The sequence below is a fragment of the Gekko japonicus genome, unplaced genomic scaffold, assembly GCF_001447785.1.
Source record: "Gekko japonicus isolate JY-2015 unplaced genomic scaffold, Gekko_japonicus_V1.1 scaffold404, whole genome shotgun sequence".
NCBI classification, from domain to species: domain Eukaryota; kingdom Metazoa; phylum Chordata; class Lepidosauria; order Squamata; family Gekkonidae; genus Gekko; species Gekko japonicus.
In genome coordinates this window covers 95484-123191 of record NW_015174854.1, presented here as the reverse complement: position 1 = coordinate 123191, position 27708 = coordinate 95484, and the positions used below count along the sequence as shown (strand labels likewise).

Here is a 27708-nt window from a genome sequence, read left to right as displayed (position 1 = left end):
GGGAAGGGGGTCTGTGATATGCAGGAGGTGGAGGACTTCTTCCCCCCCACACCGAACATCCTTTGCCCCCAGGTAGAGAAAGAAGTACTTTTCTTCCTTTCTCACAATACAAGAACTCGTGGGCACTCAATGAAATTGCTCAGCAGTCGAGTTAGAACGGATAAAAGGAAGTATTTCTTCACCCAAAGAGTGATTAACACACGGAATTCACTGCAACAGGAGGTGGTGGCGGCTACAAGCATGGGTGGTTTCAAGAGGGAATTGGATAAACATATGGAGCAGAGGTCCATCAGTGGCTATTAGCCATAAGGTATAGATAGGAGCTCTCAGTCTGGGGCAAGTAATACTCTGTATTCTTGGTGCTTGGGGCAACAGTGGGAGGGCTTCTAGTATCCTGGCCCCACTGCTGGACCTCCTGATGGCACCTGGTATTTTTGGCCACTGTGTGACAGAGTTTTGGACTGGATGGGCCATTGGCCTAATCCAACATTGGCTTCTCTTATGTCCTTATGGATAATATTAGCACTCGTTTTTACACAAACTATAGGGTTAATTTCCCCATGCCTGTATTTTCTAATGTCTTGCTTAATAAACAGAATTATAACAGAATTATAAGTCTCTGAAGGTTTTCAGTCTGGTTTTCTGGAACTGCTGACAGGAAACTCATACCTAACTCATTTGCATTATCAGATTAAAAGGTCAATAAGCAGCCTTCAATAGTAAATCCTGGCAAAAACAGCCACTAAATGTTCTGAATAAGGAAAGTCCTGTTAGAACTATTTAGTCTAGATTCTTTATCTGGATGGGGAAGTAAAACATCCTATTGCACATTGTTAGCCCTGTACAAGGAGGATGATCAGTGAAATTCTCCACCAAGACAAGGCTGACAGGAAACAAAAGGGCCTGTGCCAACAATGTGGTAAACACAATGTCCGTTACAGGATGTTACTCAGACTAGATTACAATACCTAAAAGACAACACATAAAATAAGAATAAAATTCAGCTTATGTAGTGATACTGTCATACTAGGTAGTGATCTTTCTCAACATCTCCACAAGGCTCAAGTAGTCTTTCCCCAAGCAGTGCTTGCACAGAGACTCCACACTCCCTAAAATCAGCATTCTTGGAAATGCCTTCTTTTGGGCCTGGGAAGCCACTACATGTATTAATGCTAAACCATGAAGCAGCCTGTCTAAATAATAGCCTGCTGACACTTTATATGGCTTATAAACTGTATAGCTGGACTGTGCAAACTGTGTGCCAGGAGAAATGGACTACACGGTGCCCATGAGACAATGCCAACTTATTGGACGGACGACCTGTGCCCAGCCAAGGGAAACCTTGCACTGAAGCAGCATGTTAGACCAGACATGGACCCATGGAACACCTGATGCCACCCATCCCTGCATCCCTAAGGACACTGCAGACCCGTGTAGACGGCAAGTCAGCCTCCCTGATCCTGCTCACACAGAGTTCCAGCAGCAGTTCCAGAAAAAAAGCCATACTCAGCGACAAGAACCAGGAATATCCCTGCTGAGACGCCATGAAAAGCTCTCTTCTCCAGCATGCAGGCATTTCCCCCCCCTTGCATATTGACATCCCCAGGTGAAGCACCTATGCAGCCTCAAACTAAACAAAAGAAGCTCCTTCCGTGATAGGATCAGGAGGCAAGTCCGTCTGCCAGCCACCCATCCTGAGGATGCCGCTGTTTAAACATCTGGTTGTTGAATCAACTACCGACGATGCTGCCAGACTGCTAATCCATTCTCTCCTTTAGTCTACCTTTCTCTCTGAGAGATGTCACTGTTAGAGAAACAGTATTTCTATTGCCCAACCATTAATCCCATTCTCATGACCCATCTGGATTTTTCCAGTATTTCCTGAAGGACTACGTGACAGAGGAAACATCTGCCTTTAGTCAGTTTAGGGTTTAAAGGGAAAGAAGGCCACCCCATTGCTCTCTCTTTTCTCTGCTTCTCCCCCAAAACTTGCCCTGGCTCATAGGTTCCTTTCTAGCGCTGTTTGGAACTTTCCATGTGTTCTACCGGTCAGAACAGAATCCCTTCCCTTAGTGTCTTTCTATTTTTCGCTGCAGATTCTACTCACTGCGTCTGGACAGATACGTATCACCCCTTAACGAAATACCTGCTAACGGAAACGTCTCTAGATACTTCTACCTTCATTTCCTAGTTCTGTATTGTGTGTTTTGATTGCTTGATTTTATATTTGTGTGTGTGAATATTCCCTTAGTAAAAGAAACTAGTGATTTTCAAAGACCTAGTCTCTGCGTCTATTTCTGGGACTTGGATAAAGTGGGACTCTGGTATATAAAGGTCATGATCCTATAGTTATGCCAACTGCACATTAATATCATAATTCCCCAACCTTTTATTAAAGAAATATAGCAGTTTGGCTAACAGAAACCAGCATCTAACAAGGTATAGATTCTACAGCTACAAAAGAGGTGCTTGTTCCCCTGACGGCTTACTAATTGCAAAAGAAAACTATATGTACTTGTTTTTAAAATAACAGAAAATGAAGATTATCTTATTACCCCTGCTGTTTCTGTTAGAAAGAATATGTCACTATAATTTAGAAGTAAAGATCTCTCTATTTGTGGGCTTGGGGGGGGTGTCAATTGCTAGGTCAGACCCTGAATTATCAGGGTGAGTTGGCCTGGCTTGCTGACAGAGGGCTTTCTGAAAACCATTTTTTAAAGGACTAATGAAAAACAGGTCTGACTGCACACATATTAAGCAAAAAACTGACTAATGTTCCCTTAGAAAAACGGTGAACGATTTTTTCCATCCTGCAACAAAAGTCGGAAAACATTTGAAGTATTTAAACCATCTTTTGATTTGGACTGGCTTTCCATCACTGAGATTATGCCAGTATAGGAGTTAATCTTACATTTCTGTGACAGTTTAGCTAGACTGCTGTTATGGGCCACTCCGGCATGGCATGGGAGGATGACTCCTCATTGGAAGAGAAGGACAACTCATCCCAAGACCAGCCTTGGTAGACTCTGTCTGTGAGGCTGGGGTCTCAGAGACCCTGAGCCAGCACCGATACCACTCCAAGCCAGCAGGCCTTCTGGCCTGGAGGCCCCAGCATGAACCCGCCCACAATCAGACTCGCCAGTCTCCCAAAGCACCTCAGGACAGAGCAGACCAAGACTAGGGCTGATGCATGGCCAGGCACGGGAGTGTGTGGCTGGCATCCACAGCCTCCCCTCTGCTAAGGAAATGCTGGCAGAGACTGACGTCATCAAAAGATCTGGGCTCCAATACTCCTTATGAGTAGACGAGCTGACTCAGAAGAGCCTAGCATGGGATCCAGCAGCACCAGTAGAGAAACTCCTTATACAAGGCTGTAGAGAAGCTGCAGCCAGTGTAGGATCAACTTGTCTGCAGTCTTGCTAAGTACCCCACCAGTTGACGCACCTCTTTTGTAGCCATTCTTGTTACCTGACCCTTGGATTGCTCTTGTCTCTGCCTTTTGGACTATATAACTGGACTGTGACCTGAGAACCCCCTGCGGTCAGATCCTGTGGTTACTGGGACTTACATCCTACCTGGTGACCAGGATAACTACCTCATGTCTTAGCGCTAAAGGCCAAAAAAAGGCAGTTCCAAGAATACTGTGTTGGTTTTCCAATGCAATCCTAAACAGAGTTACAATCTTCTAAGCCCACTGATTTCAGCATAACTCTGAAGAAGAGTGCAACCCTGCACTGCTAAGATATAGTCCATTTTAGATATGTATTTTATAAATTACTGTTATTTGCCTTGAGCTTTTGGAATGGGACTAATAAGAAATATCAGATAAGAAACATGAAATAAGAAAAATAAGAACAAACATGCACTACTGAAACAACTGTAACTAGCTAAATAACAGTTAAGTAACTAGTAATAAAAGTGGTACCTCAGCTATCTGTTTACTACTGTCACTCTCTTCTTCTGCACATAAATCAATAAAAAAGTTATCCTCTTTTCTGGCTGGGGTTTTATCGATAAACCATCCGCCTTCTGAAATTCTGGTGTCAGCTGTTACTTGAGGAGGAGTGCTGGATTTTGTTAGCACATCCATAGCAGTTTCAGGAAGGGAATCTTGATTTTCTTTCCGGTATAAGGTCAATAAAGAAGTGTTCATGTAATTGGAGGACTGCAAAAATACATTTATTTTTAAAAAGTCAACAGAAGGCATTGATACAGCTTTGATCACTTCCATTAACATGACTCATTAAGCTGTAACCATTTTCCAGGGTATTCCAGAGTATACATTATGAAAAATCTACAGAAAATACTTAACAGTACTTATGCTTTGATAACTTGAAAGTCACAGGGGCTGCAAATCAGAACATGTTTCAACTATGTAATTTTTAAAAAATCAATGACTTTTCTAAAACTAAGGCTACGAGATCTCCTTGCCTTGACAACTGGCACTAAAATCCTCTTCATTTTCTCTGTCAACTTTCCTCCAAAGAATCATTTAATAATTGATTTGGAGAATAAAACACCTCTTGCTGATTTTTGTAACATTTTCATGCAGTCATCTTTTCTGCCATATCCCCCCCCCCAAAAAAAGATGATGGTTTGTGGATCTAAGAAGAAGAAGAAGAGATTGGATTTATACCCCGCCCTTCATTACCCAAAGGTGTCTCAGAGCGGCTTACAAACTGCTTTCCCTTCCCCTCCCCACAACAGACACCCTGTAAGGTGGGTGGGGCTGAGAGAACTCTTGACAGAAACAGCTCTTTTTCAAGAACAGCTCTTATCAGAGCTACGGCTTGCCCGAGGTCATCCAGCCAGGTGCAAGTGGAGGAGTGGGGAATCAGACCCGGTTCTCCCAGATTAGAGTCCGCGCACTTAACCACTACACCAAACTGGCCCAGCTGACTCCTTTAGGGGAGAATATATTGTCGTGGGTAGAGGCAGATGTAAATCAGTCTTACAGATAAAGTATTTAAAAGATTGCTCTGCTGCTCTCCTGTAAAGCTATTGCTCCACTTATCTCCTCTGACACTACTTCCCATGCTATGTCCCTTGTCCCCTGTCATGGCTGTCTTCCAGCTCAAAACACTGCTGCCCCTTTCTAAATGGGAGAGGGAGGACTGAATCCCTATACCCACTCAACTATTTGAGTGCTTGCCAAGGAGCAGCTGTCATCTGAGGAAGGCGAGCAGGCAAGGGACAAGTTATAAAGCTGGTAGAAATCACAATAAAACTGGCAGAGACTGATGTCATCAAATGCTGGCAGAGACTGATGTCATGGGTGGCCAACCTGCAGCACAACTGCCACAAATGGCACAGGCAGGGAGGCACCTCTTGATGGGAGCAGGAAGATTATGATAGGGTCAACCCTACTCTCAAGCCTGCCTCTTAGTCCTACTTTGCTGCCTGTCCTGACTTGGTAGATGAGAGCCAAAATCGTTCCAGAGTATCAAGTGACAGGATCTACAAGGGTATAACCAAAATTATATGCTCTATCTAGACTGGCACCATTCTTTGGACTTAATTTGAGGAACACTTGCCAAGAAGATGGACAGCGATTGATTTAAGGCTTTTTATCCATACCTCTGCCATCAAAAGAACTATTAGGAATTTCTATATACATATGCAACTCTGAATTTATTTTACTGGAATTATCATGTGCCAATACTTACTGGGTGCTCAGTGTCAGTGTCTGAGGTATCCATGCAGCTTTCTGAATCTCTTTAGGATAGCAAGACAGGAAGTTTAGCAAAAATAAAAGTTCAACATAATTCTTTAAAACGACAATCATTTGTATATTTTCCCTTAGATCAAAACCCTGTAAACAAAATTTACAGTGCCCCTGCTTTCTCCTTCCCCAGCATTATCCCCCCCCCCCCATCAACCTAGGAATTAGACCGTCCCTAAAGTCTTGCCTGGCCTTGGCAATGGACTGGAGAAGGATGAATAAACTGTAGCTCATGGTGTAGAGAAACTTTTCTCCCTCCCATATGACTAGAACTCAGCTTTATGAAAGTGAATGACAACAGGTTCAAGGCAGAACTAACAAAAGGAAGCCCTACGTCACACAACTAGGCTAGCCCGATCTCGTCAGATCTCAGAAGCCAAGCAAGGTCGGCCTGGATGGGAGACCTCCAAGGAATACCAGTGACATGGAGGCAAGCAATGGCAAACCACCTCTGAACATTTTTTGCCTTTAAAACCCTACAGGGTCACTGTCAGTCAGTTGTGACTTGACGGCACTTTCCACCATCATGTCACATAGCAGGTAGTTGACATGAGGAACTCACAGCACTGAGTTGTTGCAATGGACACTGGGCTAAATAGGTTTAAGAGAAGGCTGGACATACTTATGAAGGGAAGGACAGTCTTTGGCTATGAGCCATCAGAGTTGACTGGGAACTCCAGGTTCAGAGGTAGAATGCCTATGTCAGATGCCAGGGAGAAGTCAACAGGTGAGGGCCGCTGCTTGAGGGCCCTGCTTGTGGGTTTCTTGATGGTACCTCTCTGGACTGGCACTGGTGTGATCCAGCATGGCTGCTCATTTGTTCTTTACGTAGTCTCCCTGAGACAGCAAGTTTGTAGTTTGGGTCCTTTTGGTCCTGACTCTGCTCCTGGACTCCCAGATGGCAGCTGGGATCTGGAATGTGCCTTTTTACCAGTTTTAGCTAATATATCAGTTGTTCTCTCACCTGGTAGACCACTATCAAGCATGCTTTAGATTAGACTGCCATAAAGGAGCTGTAACTGTCAGCTAATGAAGGGGGAAGACCCTGCTAGTTGGCTGGGAGCACTGAATAAGATCTGGCTGAATTTGTTCCTCCTTTGCTCGCAGGTACTTAAAACCTCAGTGTGCCCAGAGCACAAGACAATGGATTCTTGGCTTTCAGTTCTTAGGACTAGAAAAATGATCTATAGCAAATAGACAAAGAAAGGAAGACCTGTTCTGCATTCTCCCGTCTTCTGTTACCCCCCCCCCTGCTGTATTTTTGTACTGCAAGCCACTGTGGATCCCCATTGGGAAGAAAAGCAGGATATAAATAAACAGATAAATAGGCAAGAATAGCACTGCTTAATTAATGATGGTCACAAGATGGAATAGTCACATTCAACCGGCAGTGAACAATTGCAGTAATTACCAGTATGCTTCTGGGCCCAAATCAAAGTGCCAACACTGATCTCTTAAGTCCTAAATAGTCTTGCAGTTTGCGGCCTCATATGAACCTACTTAAAGTTCAAGTTCAGTAGGAGAACCTGCTTTGAGTCTCAGTTTATTTAGAGGCCAGATCTGCAGGCTGCTCACTCATAATGCTAAGCTACAGTGCTTTCCAGAAAGTTGTAACTCATGGAATAAATTATAACTTACTCTTTGCCTCCCCTGTGCCTTGCTTTCTTTGCCAAATGTTCATGTTCTGTAGTCTCTAAATCCTCAGACTTCAGCTCTTTACTTATTATCCCAAAAACTGTAACAGAAAATCAGAATATAGTTATCAGACTCTTGAGATACACAACGTGAACTTCACATTCCTAAATGATAGTGAACTGTAGTGGTTACAGAACTGGACTAGAATCTGGGAGACTCATGCCTGAATCCCCATTCAGCCAAGGAAACCTGCTGGGTGACCTTTGGCCAGTCACACACTTTCAGCCTGACCTACCTCGCAGGATTGGTGTGAAGGTAAACTGGAGAAGAATGCTGTAAGCTGATTTGGGTCCCCATTGGGTAGGAAGATGGGACATAAATGAAATAAATCCAAGGAAATCATAAACCAGAAACACAATAAACAGCACAACCTTGTTCATGTTTACCTGAAAATAAGGCCTGCTCTACACATGTAGCAGAATGGGTGGTACCACCTCAAACTGCATGTAGGGAAGCGAGACTTTTTGGGGTGTTTTATTTCAACAGGTCAATTACATGTTATATTGAACAAATATGCCAAGGTTGTCACAAGTTAATTTTAACAAGACAGAGGTGCTACTGGAAGGACTGACTTGGGAACTTAGGTGTCTCCTGTTTTGGATGGGGTTCCAACTCCCCCCGAAGGAGCAGATTCATAGCTCAGGAGTGCTGCTGGACCTGGGCCTCCTGCTGGAAAAGCAGGTGGCAGTGGAGGCCAGCAGCACCTTCCACCAGCATCAGTCAGTGAGTGAGCTGTGGCCTTTTCTAGGTAAAATTTGCCCCTGTGGTGCATGCCCTGGTAACAACTAGATAGGATTACTACAATACGCTCTATGTGTGGCTACTTTTGAAGAGTATCTAGAAACTACGATTGGTACAGAATGCTGCAGTGAGAATGCTGGCTGGGGTGGGTTGTAGGGACTATATCAGTCCAGTCTTGTTCCATCAACACTGGCTCCCAATTGACCTCTGGGCCCAGTTCAAGGTGATGGTATTGACCTTTAAAGCCCATATTAGATGTCTAACCATACTGAATGTACCGATTAACACTGTGTAATCCGCTCTGAGTCTCAGTGAGAAAAATAGATTATAATTAATACGTACACAGAAAACTATGGTATTGCTTGCATTATTTTTAAATTGAATATGTGTGATTTAGTTTGGTTTTACTTCTGCTTAAATCAACACTTAAATCAGGCTATAAGAAAAACATGGAGCCACTTGAATTCAGACATTTTTAAAGCTCCACTATGGAAAACTCTTTTCAAATAAAAATTCTGCAAAGGTTCCTTTGCATACTATGCAAGTTTTCCCACTCAAGAATTATTAATATAGGGAGATCATCTCCGGTACGGCGCGGCGACAGGCGGTTTCTTGGATCACTTCGAGCCGCCCAACTCCTTTCCGCTCCTTTTAGAGCCTCCCGGCCGCTGGGAGAGCTCCGCCAGTCCTCCCGGAGAGAGGGCTGGAACAGGGGTTTTTTGGCCCCTTCCGCAACTGGCAAATGCGCGGGGGTTTTTTTTTGACCATTATTGCCCCGAAGCAGGAGCGAGCGGCTTGCAGGATAGAGCATGGATGCCATGTTCTATGCAGCTGCAGCCTTCCATTTTAACCACGTTTGGAGGGGGAAATCCCCCCCCTGTTTTAAATCACTTTTTTGGATTAAAAGATACAGCAACACAGCACCACAGAAGAAGCAACTTTAAAAAAGAACTGTGAGTACATATCACTCTAAGCTTTATAACGAGAAAATGGCTAGTGAAAGACCCCGGAAACTTTCTTTCCAAAACGGAAAAGAACAGAGGCCGGAGAGCGAGCGGGAGTAAATTATGTGGTCATTGCTATTTGATTTTGCTCGGGGAAAACTTTGTTTTTTTATACTCTGGCAAGGCTTGACAGCAGATATTGCATAGATGAATTAGGACTATTTAATGGAATGATTACTAGAATTTAAACAAAGTAACCTGAATTTAGAAAAAAAAAATGGCGCTCACAACAAGAGAGGAGGAAAAGGAAGAACTTGATGAAAATACACTGGTGGGAGAGATCTCTGTTGAACAATTTTTGAAAATCCTGAGAGAAGGAATAAAGAAGGGTTTCGAGGAGGCATGTGTATGTTTATTACAAAAAGTGCATAACCCTCAATTGGAAACAGAAAAAAAAGAAAAGACAGGACAATGTATTCAGAATGCTGTGGAGAACCCGGAATATCAGGATGAAAAACCAGGCGTTGAAACTTTAATTCCACCAACTTTGGGAAAGAAAAGGACTTATTTAAAGATAGAGACACCAAAAAGGAAGGTGCAAAGAATACCCTTCAAAAGAAAAGATTATTGTAGAAAGAAAAGAAAAAAACTACATACGTGCAAATACAAAGAGAACAGTATAATATATGAACATGATTGATTGAGAGATCAAAAGGGAAATTTGGAGATAAATTGCCATGCCTGCAAAGGAAAAAGACATATAGACATGCTCCTACCAAAAAATAAACTTCAGATTTACAGGAGAAAAATTAAGATATATGGAAGGAATGAAATGTTTCTCTCTGTGCGATATGTTTTGTTGGAATGAATTGATCCGGAAAAGATTGTTATGATTTAAGATCAATTTAAAGTTTGAATGCTGAATATGTGTAAGATTTAGTTAACAGGTGGTGGTGGTTATAAATAGGGGTGTATAAACTGCAGATCTACAGGAGAAAAATCAAATATATAGAAGGGATGAAATGTTTCTCTCTGTGTGATAGGTCTTATCGGAATGAAATGACCCAGAAAAGATTGTTATGATTTAAGATTAATTTAAAGTTTATAATGCTGAAAATTTAGTTAATAGGTGCTGGTTATAATAGGAATGTTTTAGGAACAGCTGGAATGGAATGGGACTGTAAGGTGGTATAATTTTTGACTAATTTAAAATGTATAGTGCTAAGTGTGTGTAGGTTTTAAACTGCATATTTACAGGAGAAAAATTAAGAAGGGATGAAATGTTTATCTTTGTGCGATAGGTTTTGCTGGAATGAATTGACCCTGAAAATATTGTTATAATTTAAGATCAGTTTAAAGTCTATTATGCTGAATGGGTGTAGGATCTAATTAACAGGTGATGGTTATAATAGGGGTGTTTTTAGAATTAGCTGGAATGAAATGGCACTGTAAGGATTGGTATAATTTATGATTAACTTAAAGTTCATAGTGCTAAATTAAAAATGCATAAAAATCTACAATTTATATGTATATTAAAAACAAGAAATGTAAAGGCTAGTGGAGTAAGTAGAAATTTTTAGTACTTGCCTTAAGAGGATAAAGTTGATGTTGAATGCCAATTTGTTAAACTAATTAAAAAAATAACATGTATAAGATAATTGTTTAACAAACGAGGTAGTTATAGGTAGAAAAAAATCTGCAGTCATTGTTTGTACTTGGATTGAAGTTGTTTTGGGGGCTAGATATAAGAAAAATGTAATCTCTTTGCTTTGCTGGATTGCTGTTAAAATCTTATTTGGTTTTTTTTTTTTTTTTTTTTCAAGGGTTAGGTCCTATGGATGGGGTCTTTGGTGACTATGGATGGTGTCTTTGCGTAAATGTGTAGGTTACAGAAATTATTTTGAAAACCCAATAAACATATTTTTTAAAAAATAATTATTAATATAGAGGGATTTGGAGAATACTGTTGCATTCCCTTACCAGCAGCCTGAAATGGTACACCAGCACAGCATACTGGTTTGATTGTTTGACTAGGATCTGAGGGACTCAGGTTCAAATCGCCACTCTAACTAAACAAACAAAGGAGAAGGGGGAAACAAACTCAGCCCGAAATATAATGGAAATGCTACCAAGATCAAGCTACAGCAGATAAAATAATATCACAATAAATATGTAGTATACGGTGCACACAATAGTAAAATTAAAAACATACAGCCTGAATATCAGGCTGCATTAAGAGTCAGAACAATTTTTAAATAAACTGAAATAATTTACCATACAAAGTTGATGAACATGTCAAATGACCAACACAAGACCATACACGTTTTGGCCTCAAGGTCCTTCCTCAGTGATCAATAATACATATTTTTTAAAGAACACATTCAGAAAATAATATACATCAATCCTGATCAGGTATTGTTATCTCATACACTGTGTGATATGATGTAAGTTTATGAAGCAGGCCATGGATCCCTTCACATGGTAATTGCACTCATGCATAAATCTTCATTGATGTCATAATCTGGTATAAAGTTTCCAATTTCAATTGCTGGTTGATGACACACACATCCAGAAATATTGGAAATATTATACCAGGTTATTGTTCTGACTCTTAATGCAGTCTGATATTCAGGCTGTATGTTTTTAATTTTACTATTGTAAGTAAATATGTATCGTGATATTATTTTATCTGCTGTAGCTTGACCCTTGTAGCATTTTCAAACCTCCATTCTGCCATGGAGGCTTGCTGTATTACTTTAGGACAGTCATTCTCTGTCAGGGTACTCTGTCTCACAGTTTTGTTGTTATGATAAAACTGAGTATGAGAGACCAAAGGAAACTGGAAGAAATGCGCTAAAGAAAATATAATTGTAGAAAAAAAAATGAAAGTGACAATAACAATAAAGCAAATCTTCATAGATGAAATTGCTTTATTATTGTCACTTTTTTCATATAGAGTACACTTTATAATTTCTTTAGCACATTTCTTCCCATTTCCTTTGGTCTCTCATATACTAGTGACTGGTTTCCATCTGTATAATTTGTTATGATAAAATTGAGCAGAGAATGATGTCGCAGGCCACCTTAGGTCCCCAATGGGGAGAAAACTGGAGTAAAAATATCGACATTAAACTTATATCGCTTCAGTTCTCTGCCACTTTGCTATAATTCCACTCTGCTGATTATGACTTGGTTTCACTAAGTTCAGTGGCAGTTACGCCCAAAACCACAAAGAAATGAAGTCTAAGGGTCAGAGCTAGCTGTAATCACAGCCAACATGACAGATTTGTGTGGAACACAGGTTTTATTATTATGGATAGCATTTAGGGTAATGCCTTCACATTAAAATACAACATTCTTACCTTTCTCTACCTGTATTCTAAAAGCATTTCTTTTTCTTCTTCCATAATCTGCACTGAAAATCAATTGTATGAATTAGAGTCTGACTGAAAGCTTTTCTTTGCACATTCTGTATTGTTAGTGTACAAAACGCGTGTCAATATCATAACTAGCCTAATCCACAACAATCCAATTCCTTAACTAGGCCCCAAACAATATTTTGTATAAATACATGGAGCAGAATTCAGTCCACAGTTGGCTAGACACGTGAAGGCCCACAGAGCAAAAAACAACAATAGAACATTCTGTCTACACACACACACACACACACACACACACACTCTTACTTTCTGGTTTTTCTCTGAAGGTTTCCCCCACTGAAGAGTAGTGGAAAAACCTCCTATTTCAGAAGTAGTGAAATGCGGTTTTTCACACCATTTTCACACCATGCGGTTTTTCACACACATTTTTTTCATTTTCCTTATAGAAAAACTAGGAAATCTGGGGGAATGCTGAAAAACCCCAACTTTTTTTTAAAATAAGTGAAATGACAGACAAGACTTTACTCAAAATGTGTACTATGAAAATTTTTCTAAGAGACAAACTACAGCATTAGATAATGATCATTCTAATTTTTTTATACTAACATACTTTCAAGAATATTTTTGTTCAGATACAAATAATATTGCTAACAATTTATGTGTTTATCAACAAATGATTAAAGTGTTCAGCTTTTTTTCAATTTTACAAAGTTTATCTTAATATCCAAATATGCAGATAGCCCTATCTATTGTTACTATATGAGAGTGTTTCTGTCCGAACAATACACTTTCTTCTGCTTCCTATAGAATTTCTTTTGTACCTTTAACTTTCCCCCCCTAACTCTCAGATGGCAAAAATTAAATGTACATGTGCTACAATAGCATAGAATGTAGCAGTTTGCAACTCCTTCTCAAGTCCTGGCATACTTGCAATGTTTCTTACAGTAAATGAAGACATTTATACTTTTAAGATCCATACATTCGCCAGATAGAACAATTTTACATGCTAACTAAGCTATAAATGATGCAATTTTTGTTGTTAAATCAGTAAAAGAAATTTAGGCCTGATAGGAAAGTAAGTTTGGCATATATTTCCATTTTGGTTTAGTGGTTAAAGGCGTGGACTCTAATCTGGGAGAACCGGGTTTGATTCCCCATGCCTCCACCTGCAGCAGCTGGATGACCTTGGGCAAGCCATAGTTCTGACAAGAGCTGTCCTTGAAAGAGTAGTTCTTGAGAGAGCTCTCTCAGCCCCACCTACTGTCTGTTGTGGGGAGGGGAAGGGAAAGGAGTTTGTAAGCCGCTCTGAGAAGTGACGTAGGCACGCTGGGCACGCTGGGGGCGGGGCCACAACCATACAAGGGAAAACCATAGAGTTTTCCCTTGTATGGCCGTGGCCGCGCCCCCAGCGTGCCCGGCGTCATAACGTCACTTCCCTGTGACGTGCACGCTGGGGCGGGGTTCCCCCGGGGCCCGATTACCCGGCGTCGGGGAACAGGCCTCTGGGGCGGGGGGATTTCCGCCCCCCGGGGGGACTTGGCAGCCCTAGTTCATGCCCTCTCTGTGCCTGATACAAATTACTCATGCTCCAGAACCTTATTAGTATCTTTCGGTCACAGACTCTTGAGTTTAATTTTCTGAGGTTGCAAGGGCACATTATGTGAAGTCTAGTTATCTTTTAAATTTTATACAATGCAGTCACTGCAGCTAAGATCCAAAAGGAGAAACTGGTGTTGTGACGGAGTGCGTAGAAAAGCAGGTTTTAAAATGCTGCTACTACAGACAGATCAGGAGTTAATCAGCCCTGGAGTGGAGAGCTTGTTTGATTGGCTGCTCTTCATGCTCTCTGATTGGCCATCATCAGCTGAGAGCTAATTTAAACTCAGTTGTTCTTAGGGTTGCCAAGTACATACCTCAATCCGGCGGGGGACACATGCTCCCCGGCCAAAACATTTCTCCTTGTAACGCACCATGCCGTCGCCAGGAAATGACACTGGGCGACGCTCTGGCAATGGGGCTGAAAACTCAATGGTACCATTGAGTTTCTAGCCCCATTGCCACATGGTGCGGCACGTCCGTTGTCCCCGCGGGAATGATGCTGCAAAGACGTCGTCGTCCCCCGCCGAATTACGGTAAGTACTTGGGAAGCCTGGTTATTCTGGGGGGGGGGAAGGGTCTTTGTCTTCTGAGAGAGGAAGGGATAACTGGAGTCATTGTTCTGACAGGGTTAATCAGAAAGGGTCGTCTAACAGAGAAAAGAGAAGAGACTCCTTTGCCTGAACAATATTAGAACTACTCTGAGGGGGAATTGTGATTCTGAGCTAACCAAAAAAGAAGACAACTGCTTTACACAGACAACAGATACTGGAAATGAGATTTGGCCAGGGTGACTCGGTTGTTAGGCTGTAACTCCCAATCAAGCCAAACAGTAAAGGGTTCTTGCTTCTTAGGGAAAAGAATAATTCCTGCCAGTAAAAAGGGGTTGTGCTCTAAGGAGAACCCAGGTCTGTGGTAAAGGAAATAAGCTTTAGACACCTTAGGAGTTAGTGGAAAGCTACAATTTTCTGAAGGGAGAAACTAGATTTTCTATGGGGAGAAAATCTAGAAACTTTAAGAAAGAGCTATTCTCCAGGGAACTCTATTAAGATTCTGTATAATTGCTGAAATATGCTAAGAAAAGTACCTCTCATGGAAAAGAACTAGAAATCTCTGGAAAAAAGCTACAACACTCTCTTGTATGTTTTAAGTTTTCAGTTCTGTACACACTATAAAGTTTTACCTCAGAATTTCTAAGCCTTGACTTCTCCCTGCCTGTTAAATAAAATCTTTATTCTGCTTTGAAAGTTATTCTGCTTCAAGTGCCATTTTAAAAGGGTTTAAAAACAAGACAACTCCTGCATTTCCCTCAGGTTCTTGCGCTGGGACAGAAGCCTAAAAATATCTGGAACAGGGTGGGACAGTTTAGTCTTTTAAGATAAAGAAGAAATACACACTACTTGAGGGTGACTCAAGTCACTGAGGGGAACTAAAATTTTGGTGGGAAAATCTTCCTGAGAGCTGGGAAGTGACAGGGGTCCATCAAAGGTGTCTTAACACCTTCCTCTTGTACTGTTTTCCTATTAAAAATCACCAGCCTCAAAATGCTTCTACCTCTTTTGTAGAAAATTCTTAAATTTTCTATTGTACGCCAAATGCATGGTATGTGCACGTGTCAATTTTCAGCAAAAAAGCGGGTCAAGACTTTGCCACTCTCTTGCTCTTTCCTCTTAAACTTCAGTCCCAAACGTTGTACTGTGTATCTCTTTTAAGTTGGTAAATGTGATTGTGTAGCATCATATAATGTATGGTTCTATCCATTACACAACACTGTGAGATTAGGACAAGCAGATTAGTTTTTGTTAAACCATTAGAGTCTTTTTTCCCTCATGACTTCTGAAAATGCTCATGGTTTGCACTGGACTTAATTCCTTGAATATAACAATGGTGTCAGAATTTATTATTTTTTGTTATTTATGGTGTCTGTCTCCAAGAGAAATGTATGGGTTAAACCCTTTACTCACCTGTATGTTTTCTGTAGATCAGCTGCTAAAATTCCAATATCAACATACTGGCCACATTTATTACTGCTCAAGTACTGTAAAATGAACACATTAAACACTAGTTATAAAATGTTTAGCTTCTACAGAAGTGATATGTATGTAAAAGTTATTCATCAAAGGATAAACTAATATCCTTATCCTTGCAGATTCCTGCACCAGTGTTTGAAACAGGTATACAAAAAGAAGTGCATGTTTGCCCACACGTGGGCAATTAAAAAAAAAAAGAAGTGGATGAATTCCTCAGGAACAGCCAGGTAGGTCACTCTGTAGATGCAACTAGTAAAATTTAACATTTATTTCAAGTATTCAAAGTGCTTCATTTTTTGGTAATCCATACAACATTGCTGTAAATTAGGCCAGAATTACAGATTAAAGGTTAAAGCAAGTTTTTAATTGAGAGTTTCTACACTCAGAACTCACACAGTTTGCCAGTATATTATGCCAACTCTTAGTAATTATGGAAGCATTTTTTTGCACATTAAGGTAATTTAGTAAGTACCGAAATAGCAAAGTGTCTCCTTTTTTAGTTAGATCTGTTTCATGCAATATCACACAGGAATAATTACACTCAAGTCTGTTTTACTGCAAAGATGCACACTCCTACAACTTTGTGGATTTTTGTACAAGACGTGCCTATTTTACTTTAAATACCTGCATTCACCAAAATCCAAGACATCCAAACCAATTTCAGATGTTGCATTTTGTACTGTAAGTAGGTTCCCAACAACAAAAACTGATATATAAATGATGCATGCATGTACATGCCTTCATATTCACTCCTACTTTAAAAAAAAAAATGACATTGTCAAAATCAGTTAGGTGCATCCTAAGCCATATGATTTGCCTATGAGACTTCCTATGTATTTAGCGGTACATGATTTCATAAGTAATTCTTTGATACTTAGCATTTGTGTAGTGCTTTCAGAGCTCAGTGCCATTCATATGCATTATCAAAAAACCCCTTACAATAGCCCTATAAGAGGCCAGTATTATCATCCCTATATTGCAGATGAGAAATTAAGGCCAAAAATAAGGGCTTGCTTAAAGTTAGTTAATGAGTCTGTGGCTGGGATGAGATTTACAGTGCCATCTTAAACAGTGGTCCACCTTTATAAATCTATTTAAACGCAATGATTTCAAGGTATCGCTCTTCTTCGGCCCTGGTCACACGGAAGGTTTTGGGCCGGGAGAGGGACGGATAGAGGGCACAGCAAACGACCGTGATCTCATCGCAACATCTGGGAAGCAGTGCGCACCCGTCCCCGATCTGGCCCTTCAGGCCAAAAATCCGCTGGGGAAAAAAAAATCCTCCAAAGCAGGACTTACTGAAGACGCCGCAGCAAGCGCGGCCATCGGATCGCCCGAGCGCCCGTCTTCCGGAGCAATCAAGGCTCCCAGCCAAACTGCGCATGCGCACACATGCGCAGCCGGTGGCCTCGTGCTCCGTTCTGTGGCTTTCTCCCCGGCATCTGATCGTGCCGGGGAGCAACTGCGCGGCGGCTCACGGGATGTGTGATCCTGCCGCCGCGTGTCTCTTTTGGTGCGGCTTTCAAAAGCCGCACTTTGCCCGCGCTTTCCCCCCGTGTGGCAGAGGCCTTCGGATGGCTCTGTTAGCCTTCTGAGTAAACCTGCATAGGATTGGATTGCCTGTGCCTGACTCCAGCACACATTTAGGGGTAAGAAAATCCTGTTAAATTAGTTGGGATTTATTTCATAACTAGAGAGCCAGTATGGTGTAGTGGTTAACAGTGTCTGGGAGACCTAGGTTCCAATCCCACTCATGCCATGGAAGCTTCTTGAGCATATCACACACTCTCAACCTAACCTACCTCACAGGTTTGTTGTAAAGATAAAACAGATAAGACGAGAACGATGTAAGTTGTTTTAGGTCCCCAACTAAGGACAAAGAAGGTTCAAATGATTTAAATAAATAAATTTCCACGCTAACTTGGCAAAGGAACTCTCCTGTTCTTTCCTCTTAAAATTCAACCCACAGGCTTAGTCCAAAGATACAGCAGCTGTTCTGCAGGTTACAATGGCTCACTTGACGACCAAATCCTATCTCATACCACATGCGTGCTATTTTACACTTCCGAAGGCAAAACCCTAGGACACGCGCCTCCCCCCCCTCCCCCTCCCCGGGGGGCTCAGCGCTAGTGGACCCTGACGGGGACCACACTGGATCTTTCAGAAGTCTTGAGAGGACAGCGGGGAAGGCGGCACCTGCTTAACTCGCTGCTTCAGCCTCGGATCTCCCACCGGGTGGCTTCCTCCCCGATTCCGCATGGCAGCTCCCCACGCTCCGAATTCCGCCCCTCAGCCAAAAGCGAGGCTCCGCCTTCCTGCACGGAAGAGGCCAGAACCAAAGCTATCTTCGGCGCGCCTTAACTTGCTGCGTGCGAGCAGTTGAGACTACGGAGCATCGAGACAGAATCTCCTCAGAAGAGAGCTCCGATCTTCCCCTATCCTAGGAAAGGAAAAGGCAGAAAAAGAGCGCGGATTAGTCACTTCCATGTAGGCATTTCTTTAGACACCTAATGAACGATCCAATCCCAAGATTTTAGCCATCTTCTGAAGTCCTCTCTCCCTACCGCTTTACTCTCCCGTTACTACCCCCCGCAACTTACTCTTTATAGTCCCGAGAAGACCAACTGCTTTTCCCCTGGGCGAACATTTCATCTCTCTCTCTCTAAACTGAATGATTACCGCCCGCAATAAAAAAGACTACAAGTCCCAGCGTGCAGTGCAAATTGTCTGCGGCACGGTGTGCGAGGGTTCAAAACAGGAACCGAAAACTAGAGGAAGGCGGTAGTGGTACGGTAGCCGTGAAGGGAAGAGTAGGCGAGGTGGTGTATGGTGGCCGAGTAGGATAGCGGAGGAAGGATGGAGTCGGTGGTGTTCATTTTTTCGCTCATAGATTGCTGCGCTCTGATTTTCCTTTCCGTTTATTTCGTATCCTCCAGTTTGTTTTGCGGGACGGCCTGGGAAGAGGGGGGAACCGGGCAACGCCCCTTCTGGGTCTGAGGTGGCGGGCGGGTAAGTGGGAGAGAGGAGAAAGAAGGAATGTTGGGGGAGCGAAATGGCCAGGGGCCCTGCGGGGTGGCCCGGCTCAGAGCAAGTGTGATATAATGGTTGCCCGGCCTCAGTTAGGATTGCAGCGTACGCTTCTAGTCGTTGAGATTCAAAAAAGATGTTGCAGAGCTCGAAAAAGTACAAAAGGGGGCAACCAAACGGATCCAAAGGGTGGGAATACCTTTCCTATGATTTTGGGATTTTTCAGTCTGGGGGGAAAAGTGGCTAGCAGGGAATGTGATATACCTTTATAAAACTATGCATGGGGTAGAGAGAAAATGGATAGAGGAAGGGTTTCCCCCTCTCCCATAATACTAGAATTTGGGGCACTCAAATTACTTATCCATGGGCATTAAGTAAGACAGCCAAAAAGAATTAATGAATAACTAAACGGGGGGATTTTCTGGTAGTGGAAGTAGTGATGGCTTTAACAGGATCAGTGGTGAGTAGAGGGAATCTCCGTATTCAGAGGCAGTAAACCTCTGCATACCAGTGCCAAGATGCAACATTAGGGGAAGGCCTTGATCTCTGTGCCCTATTGTTGGCCTTCCAGAGTAACTGGTTGAGCACTGTGTGAAAGTTTGCTGTTCTACATGGCTGCTGCACTGATCTGAAGAAGCAGGACACTGTGTTGGTAAAGCCAAGATGAGCTTCGCTGTAGTGTTTCCTGCATAACGTGTAATGTAACCAACAATCCTAAAAATGGTGGCAAAATTGTATTTGGGCATAGTTGTGTATTATAATTTCCAGTGGGACTTCTGTTTGTTTGTTTGTTGTAGTAAAAAGGGATGCTGTGCTATGTTAGACTAACAGTGCAACCCTATGCAGTTACTCCAGTCTAAGATAATTGATTTCAGTGAGTAGGATTAGAATGGAGTAACTCTGCATAGGATTGCATTGCTTTAGCATTAGTTTGTGCTATTCCTGGGGTTGTGGGATCCATGATGCTGAGGAACAGCTGTGTAGGTTGGTGGGCTGCAGCCAGTTTATCAGTGGAGCTGCACTTGTGGAACAGGAGGGGGAGCAGTTTTACCTCCTTGGCTTCCTTCCTCAGCTCCCCTCCATTTTTTGTTCCTATGTGCAGGCTGCGGGAATGATCTTTGGGGGGGGGGCTGCAGGAGAGGAATGAAAGGAAACTGTGCCCTGCACAAAGCGGTAAACTATTAGACATTAGAACTGCCTACTGAAACCTTAATTTGATTGGACCATACTTCCAAGTAAGCATACCAAAGGTCACAGCCTTAATTATGCCATCATCGTTTCTCCCTTTTACTGTTTGTATAGTGACTTGAAGCTGTTTTATGATTTATTAGGATACAAAGGGCACTCATTCAAACATGGACTTTTAGGAGTGTTTTCAAAGACAAGTATTTCAAGTTTACCTACTGCTGAGATTCCTGTCAGGTTTTGTTTTGTCATGCTTTTGTAAAGAGCTGAGGCCTAATATATTTCTAAAAGGAGAATAAGCTTCTGTCTGCCTTGAGATATTTTACTGCTATCAAGTCTTCTTGGGTAAAACAGTGTTCTTTAAAAACACCACCACCACCTTGTCTGGAAGTCTTTGCTTATTAATGCTGTATAGGAGTATTGCATATCTAATATGTCCAATAATTTAAAAAAATAGTCATGCAAGTGTAAAGTAATGATGCTGGCTATATATCTTTTAAAGTTTGGTAAGCATACAAGTCAGTCTCATGGATATCTCTGGGATAACACTGAAGTTGAGTGTATTATGAGTATTGATCTCCAACTACTGGTTGCATTAAAAGGTGGTATTGATAACAGTCTTCATACTGCTGCAGTGAAGTCTAAGTGGACGTATTTGTTGCACTAGTACAAGATTTGTATGCTCATGCTTCAAGCTGCTATTCACTGTAAATGTTCAGTATAACCAGTAGGCATTAGAAGATATGTGGAACTGAGGCTTGATCCAAAATTCTTCTGTGTTGGTGCCATTGCTCCCCAGTATTGGCAAGTAAGCTTTAGCATATCCTGGTCATTCTTGGGGTCCTCACGGTTCATTCAACCGTTGCTGCTTGGAGCCTTTGCAATAATGGTTGTCAGGACTTGCACTCAGGGGCACTTCACGTTTGGAAGCTTCTGTCTTGCAGCCAGCGTGATTTCTCTGACTAGTCCCAGCAGCTTTAGTCACTGCTGACATGCTGTACAGTGAAGTATCCAGGATTCTGTTAGGAGCTTTCTGAGGCTTGGATGCCCGCATTAACTTTAGCAAATCCTGCTCTGACCAGTGAGGCCTCTGAAATGGTCTTCTGCTTGTGGAAGTCTTATTTTGTGTATTTATAGTCTACCTTTCTCACTGAGACGGAAGGCAAATAATGTAATAGCCCTTTGGATTCTTCTGTATACTGTTATTTACTTCACCTCTCCTCAATTCTGTAGAGCAAAAATTGTACTCATGAGTTTTAGTGGGTTCCTGGTTTTTATGTAAAATGGTCATGTGGGTAGGGCTGTCAAGAGGCAAGGTTTGGTAATTCCTTATCTTGATTGTCAGATAATTACATTATCGGATTTGGAATGTGACTACATTAATGCCAGATCTTGCTGCTCAAAATTAAATAAAGTAAGTTTTTTCTTTATAAAGGTGGTAGAATTTAACACTTGAGCAAGAAATGATAGATTGTGATATGTGTTAGTACAAAATGCTAGAATTGTGCCCTTTTCATGGAGTTATTTGTGTGACTGCTTTGTGCTGGTAGCCAGTGTTCCCTCTAAGCTGAGTTAGTGTGATCTAGCTCACAGTTTTCTAGCCTTCGGCTCACAGATTTTTGTCTTAGCTCACGAAGGAGGGCTCCAGAGCAAACTAATTTATGCAGTAGCCAAATCGCTCGCTCACAACTTTAATGCCAGTATCTCACAAAGTAGAATTTTTGCTCACAAGACTCCACAGCTTAGAGGGAACATTGCTGGTAACAGTGCACATTTTGTATATCCTGGCTTGACTCCCAGTTATACATGCCTAGATCCTATAGCCATGCTGCCCACTGTCAGTCCTGTTTAAATTCTATCAATTGCTCTACTGTAACTCTTGCAGAATATAGTTACTGTGTTTCACCCACTCAGAATGCAAAAAGAAGCAAAACCATCAAAGTTATTGATTTCCTTTTGGAGGCCAGTGTCAGAATTTGGGTTGTCTGGGTATGGTTAATGTCTTCCTTAATCCTCATACCTACCACAAATTTTGTTGGTCTAAGGTGCTACTGGACTCTTACTCTTTTCTACTGCTACAGACAAACACAGCCACCCATCTTAATCCTCATAATCAGCCCTGCGCTCATTCCTCCTCCTTGCCGCTGTATCTTTTTCCTGGAATGTCGTATAACTCATCTGATATGTCTATGTCCTGCTTGCTTCATGTCCTTTGCAGACCATTTCTCATTCATCGCCCCACCTCTATCATTTCAGACTCCTCTTATTTTGTTTTATTCAGCAAGCATGTTCTTCAGTTTATTTCCATGATCTGATCACCCTCCCTGTGCAGATTTTCTATATCCTGATTACCCCTTCCGAAATCTACCTCCCATGGCACACACCCCTTTCATATGTAGTTTCTTCTTTGCTCTCCAGAGCAAACTTTTATTGATCCTATTTCCTATTTGCCTTGGTCAGTAGTGTCAGGAATCTCTTTACTTAGAAGCATCTTCATGATTAGCAAATTGGCTGGATTTAGAATTCATTCCAAACAAGTAGCAAAACTTTGTATGGTTTTAAAGCAGCTTCTCTTTGCATGTAGTTTGGATTATCTTGGCTGAGAGTATTCGTTTTTTAAAAAGCATTCATGCTGTTTTTGTGACGACTTCTCCATGTTTGGAGCTCCATTGGCACCTAAGACCTGGACCTTAAGACTAAGGGCAGGCAGTTACTTTTTCCTTCAGCAGGGGACACCTGCTGGCAATCTGTTCAAACATCAGAGGAGGTAGAAAGAAACCAAGTCTGGTGTTAGTGCAAATTAAATATTGGTGTTTGTACTAGAAGTGTGAGGTATTACTTGCCAGCCTATTCACACCCAGAAAGTATAAAACATGGTCACAAAAAAAGATTTGGGATGTTCAGTAACTATACTTTCACATAATACACACAACTGTGGGCTTAGAGAGGTTCCCAGATATCTTATGTCAGCAGAACTGTTCATAAGTTCATTACACAAATGCAGGGCTGAATCTTGCAAAGTAGTCCAGGTACTCTAGTACCTTGGAAAAACAATCTCACAAGCTTTCAGGAAGACAATTCTGAAACGTTTAAGGCTGGTTCACAACTTAGACACCTTGATGCCAGTTACAGCATCAGTTGACATAGGTTATAATAAAGAGCTGCTTATTCATAATTAACAATGTTGTGCACATTTTTCTTTTCTGCTTTCAGGTAAAATGGTATCTCCCTTAGAATGTAGTATAAAATCTTTTACTTTTCAAAAATGTTCTTTCTTCTAGTGGGTGATCCCTGAATTGATTGGCCATACCATTGTCACTGTATTAATGCTTATTTCACTGCACTGGTTCATCTTCCTTCTCAATTTACCTGTAGCAACCTGGAATATATATAGGTAAGGGTCATGGGGGGCATGGGTTGCTTGTGGATCTTTCTAAAACATTGCCATTTTTTTAATTGTTTCAGAAGATGATTGGTGTGGAGTGACTTGAAACTTTGCCTTTTTTCACTTTCATATTTATAAAGCATCTGCCATTTTTGGAATGCTATTCACTGTAACTTAATACTTGCTTGCCCCAATCTAGATATAAGGATCTCTTTCTCTGTCTCTAGCTTAACTGTCCCTTTATTTCATTCTTTCACTTGCTCTTTGTGAGAAGAGCTCCCAGCCATCAAACCAGTGCTGCAAGCCTGAATCTATTATATAACCTTCTCCCCCTCAGCCCCAATTGCCTATGCTTCTCTTTCCAACCCTGTTGTTTTGTTTGTTTGTTGGTCAGGTTGTTAGCATGCTGGGTTTGAATTGTTGACTCTATATTCAAACATACAACTAGTGCTAGAATACTTTCTGGTCACTCTTCCAGGTACATTATGGTTCCCAGTGGAAACATGGGGGTATTTGACCCCACAGAGATTCATAATCGAGGACAGCTGAAATCTCATATGGAGGGGGCTATGATTAAGCTTGGCTTTCATCTCCTTTGCTTCTTCATGTACCTTTACAGGTAAGTCTCATGTCTTAGAACTTGGGAAGGTGATCAGAAAAATCGTTAAAATTCCTGTTAGTGTGCTGACGCTGTTGTGGAGTTCTGCTGTCTTCTGTGTTTTGCTGGATATTTTGCTACAGTAGCAGTTGGCAGTAGTGGATTCTGCATGCCTTTTCAAATACTATTTTGTTTTTCTTCTTAAAATAAGTCATCTTTCAGTTTCTTTGCACGTTCCTTCAGTCATGTTTTGTGAATGAAAGGTAATAGAGCTATATTATTATGGAATGGTTCAGGAAGGCACTTCTATAAATGGAACAGGAATGTAAATTATGCTACTGTGTATGGTATGTATTATCTGACTGTTACTGAATTGTTTCTACTTTTGTGATAATTATTTTCTGCATTGTTTGACATATCGCATCTAATGCGGTTTGCTTTGTTTTAAATTTCAGTAAGTGTATCCTATTGTATTGCTTAGTAGATGCGTCATCTTGTTAATTGCATTGACTTACACTCTATAATCCACCTTGAATATCAGTGAGAAAGATGCAATATTAACATCTCACTTACCTGGTTATAGCTGGATTTAAGTTGAGATTGGGAGACTGTGAATGCTTCCACATGGGGATTTTTCCCCACATGGAAAGCACAAGTTCCTCCATTAGAAGACTATCCACATGATGTCCAAGTACAACTCAGGGATTTCCCATTTAAATTGGATTAAAATGAACTCTTAATTTGGCTCAAAGGGGAGTCCATGGAGTGGCTGCAGGGAGGTGCCTGCTTCTGTTACCAGTAAGGAGGGGGGGAAGAGCTAAGCTCTACTTTCAACGTGGCAAGTGGCAACTCACTGCTGCATACCATCTCCTCCTTTTAAAAGCCCCCCCCCCCTTGCCGAGTCTAACACATTATGTGATGCTTGGGAATGTCTTAACAGCAGCTCATTCAGGCAAGATTCAAAGACCTGGATGTATCTAAAATAAGCAAACTGGAAAGCCACTGTATTATTTTGAAAACACATCTGCAAACTTTACAGTAGGTACTTAACATTTTAACATTTTGGTTGTTGTTTATGAAGATTATTGTGACTTAATTGATTTTATGATTCTCACACAAAGCCAGTAAACAAGAACAGCTTTCTTACGCTCTTGTTGCTAACTTCAGTGGATGGATTCATATGACCATGCTTATCACATGATGACAGCAGTTATCGTATGAGGGCTTCCATCATAGCTTTCTCAGTGCCATTATTGAGGGACTCTTCCATGTAATTTGATTTTGACTGCAGATTGGTAAGAATGGATTGTCTGAATCCATTCTTGACACAATTCTTCATTTTCATAAGTGAATTTTATTGGATAAATTCAGTTTGTCCAATATAATTTACTTATGAAAATGAACTGGAACTGCTTTACTGCTGATGTTAGTATATTAAAGATGCAAGTTCTAGAAGATGGTTAGTTCTGTTTAAAGTACTACTTTCACCCTGTTTCTTGCAGTATGATCCTGGCTTTGATAAATGATTGAAGTCAAAATGGAGGTATCGTGGTTGCCAAACTCTTAATTCTCACTCCATTGAAACATTGTGGAACCCAGGTGCAACTTTCAAGTAAACTTCGACCAGTGTAATCATGCAGTATATTTTTTCCTCTTTGAACAAAAATATTTTTGCTGTATTTTTTAACATATTAAAATATTTAAAAAACCATGACAGTGTATTTGGACTTATTGATTTTTCTGTAGTTCATTGTCTTACTTAACGATTTCAGATCTGTAAGTGTAACTTCTAAATAGCACCAGTTTTAGGGGAACTTGCCTGCCCTATAAAGTTACGGACATTCAGACATTTTATTTCTTGAACAAGCTTGTATTTACTTGTGAGAACTTTGTGTTTAACTGTATCAGTGCAATTAAGGACATCGTCATGAACAGACCCCTGAGAAATGTTCAGACCACAATTCAGTGATCCTCCTCTGTGCATCTACAGCTCCCTTTGTACACCTCATTTGAGTAGTTTTGGTGCTAAGTGATGGAGCAAACACTTTGTAAGAGGTTCCACTTTATCAGTGTCTCCAACTGAAAGGACATCAAGAACAGAAAGAGGCTTCAAAGAGCCTCTGCCACACAGATTATATGGATCAGTGTTTTGACTTGGTGTAGGTTTTCATTCTGAATGTGCAAACTTTAATGTTCCGTGGCTCAGTTAGAATTCACAGAAGAACTATACAAGAAAAACGTCAATGTCCTTGACAACCATGACTATGTGATTACTGACCTTGAGCCAGACTTTCTGGAGTGCAAAATCAAATGGGCCTTAGAAACCAATACTAACAACAAAGCTAGCGGAGGTGATGGTATCCCAGCTGAGCTATTCAAAGTCTTTAAGTGCTGCACTCAATATGCCAGCAAATTTGGAAAACGCAATAGTGGCCACAGAATTGGAAAAGGTCGTTTACATTCCAATCCCAAAGAAGGGCAATGTTCAAACGATCGCACAATTGCCCTCATTTCACACACTAGCAAGGTCATGCTCAAGGTTCTACAAGCTAGGCTTCAGCAGTACATGGATAAAGAACTGCCAGAAGTACAAGCTGGGTTTTGTAGAGAAACTAGAGATCAAATTGCCAGCATTCGATGGATTATGGACAAAAAAAAAGGGAGTACCAGAAAAACATCTGCTTCATTGACTACACTAAAGCCTTTGATTGTGTGGATCACAACAATTCCTGGGGACACCTTCTTTGGGGGAGCCATAACTCGAACCCCATAAATTCAATCCTCACCAACCTTGGCATGTAGGTAGAGGAGGGTTAGCCGGATATCCCTTGTGAGTTTGGTGTCTCTATCATGCTGAGGGGTGTTCTACCATGTCACAAACCTCACAAATGAAACTGGTTTATTTGTGATGTTTCATGGTTCATGAAGCTGGCATACCATGAACCATACCACATTTTCCCAGTTCATGCCCATCACTACTCAACACCAGTTCTCTAGGTGAAATCCATCTGGTTGTCCTCATGAATTACCCCTGCATTGACCCATGTGGATCTATAAGAACCAGATCATCACTGAGACAGTACCCTAAGACCACAATTGTACCTTTAAAGATTGACTACCTCTTTCAATAGTCTTTCAGTAGTCATGTATGGCTGCGAGAGTTGGACTATAAGGAAGGCCGAGCGCCGAAGAATAGATTCTTTTGAACTATGGTGCTGGAGAAGACTCTTGAGAGTCCCTTGGACTGCAAGAAGATCAAATCAGTCAATCCTAAAAGAAATCAACCCTGACTGTTCCCTGGAAGGCCAGATAATGAAGCTGAAGCTCAAATACTTTGGCCACCAAATGAGAAGGGAGCACTCACTGGAGATGACCCTGATGCTGGTAACTGAAGGTAACATAAGA

At 41.4% G+C, this 27708-nt stretch overlaps 2 protein-coding genes across 3 annotated transcripts in view; one reads left to right on the top strand and one right to left on the bottom strand.

Annotated features, from left to right (window-relative positions):
- NVL (nuclear VCP-like) overlaps positions 1–18464 on the bottom strand; it is a 100109-nt gene extending 81645 nt beyond the window's left edge. Inside the window, exons 1-6 of one of the 2 annotated variants that reach the window (XM_015424595.1) lie at positions 18305–18464; positions 16043–16116; positions 12465–12517; positions 7361–7457; positions 5667–5715; positions 3926–4165 (exon numbers count right to left, since the gene is read on the bottom strand). In XM_015424595.1, the coding sequence (XP_015280081.1) occupies positions 3926–4165; positions 5667–5715; positions 7361–7457; positions 12465–12517; positions 16043–16116; positions 18305–18367 (576 nt within the window). In that variant the 5' untranslated portion in view covers positions 18368–18464. Of the gene's footprint in view, positions 1–3925; positions 4166–5666; positions 5716–7360; positions 7458–12464; positions 12518–16042; positions 16117–18304 lie in introns of those variants that run through there. The other variant, XM_015424596.1, reaches the window with a different exon arrangement.
- A 266-nt stretch (positions 18465–18730) lies between these two features.
- CNIH4 (cornichon family AMPA receptor auxiliary protein 4) lies at positions 18731–26009 on the top strand. The gene is made up of 5 exons (XM_015424592.1): positions 18731–19033; positions 21666–21734; positions 23602–23714; positions 24184–24324; positions 25806–26009. The coding sequence occupies exons 1-5, from the start codon at positions 18965–18967 to the stop codon at positions 25831–25833; spliced, it is 420 nt and encodes a 139-aa protein (XP_015280078.1). The 5' UTR covers positions 18731–18964; the 3' UTR covers positions 25834–26009.
- Positions 26010–27708: the final 1699 nt, after the last annotated feature.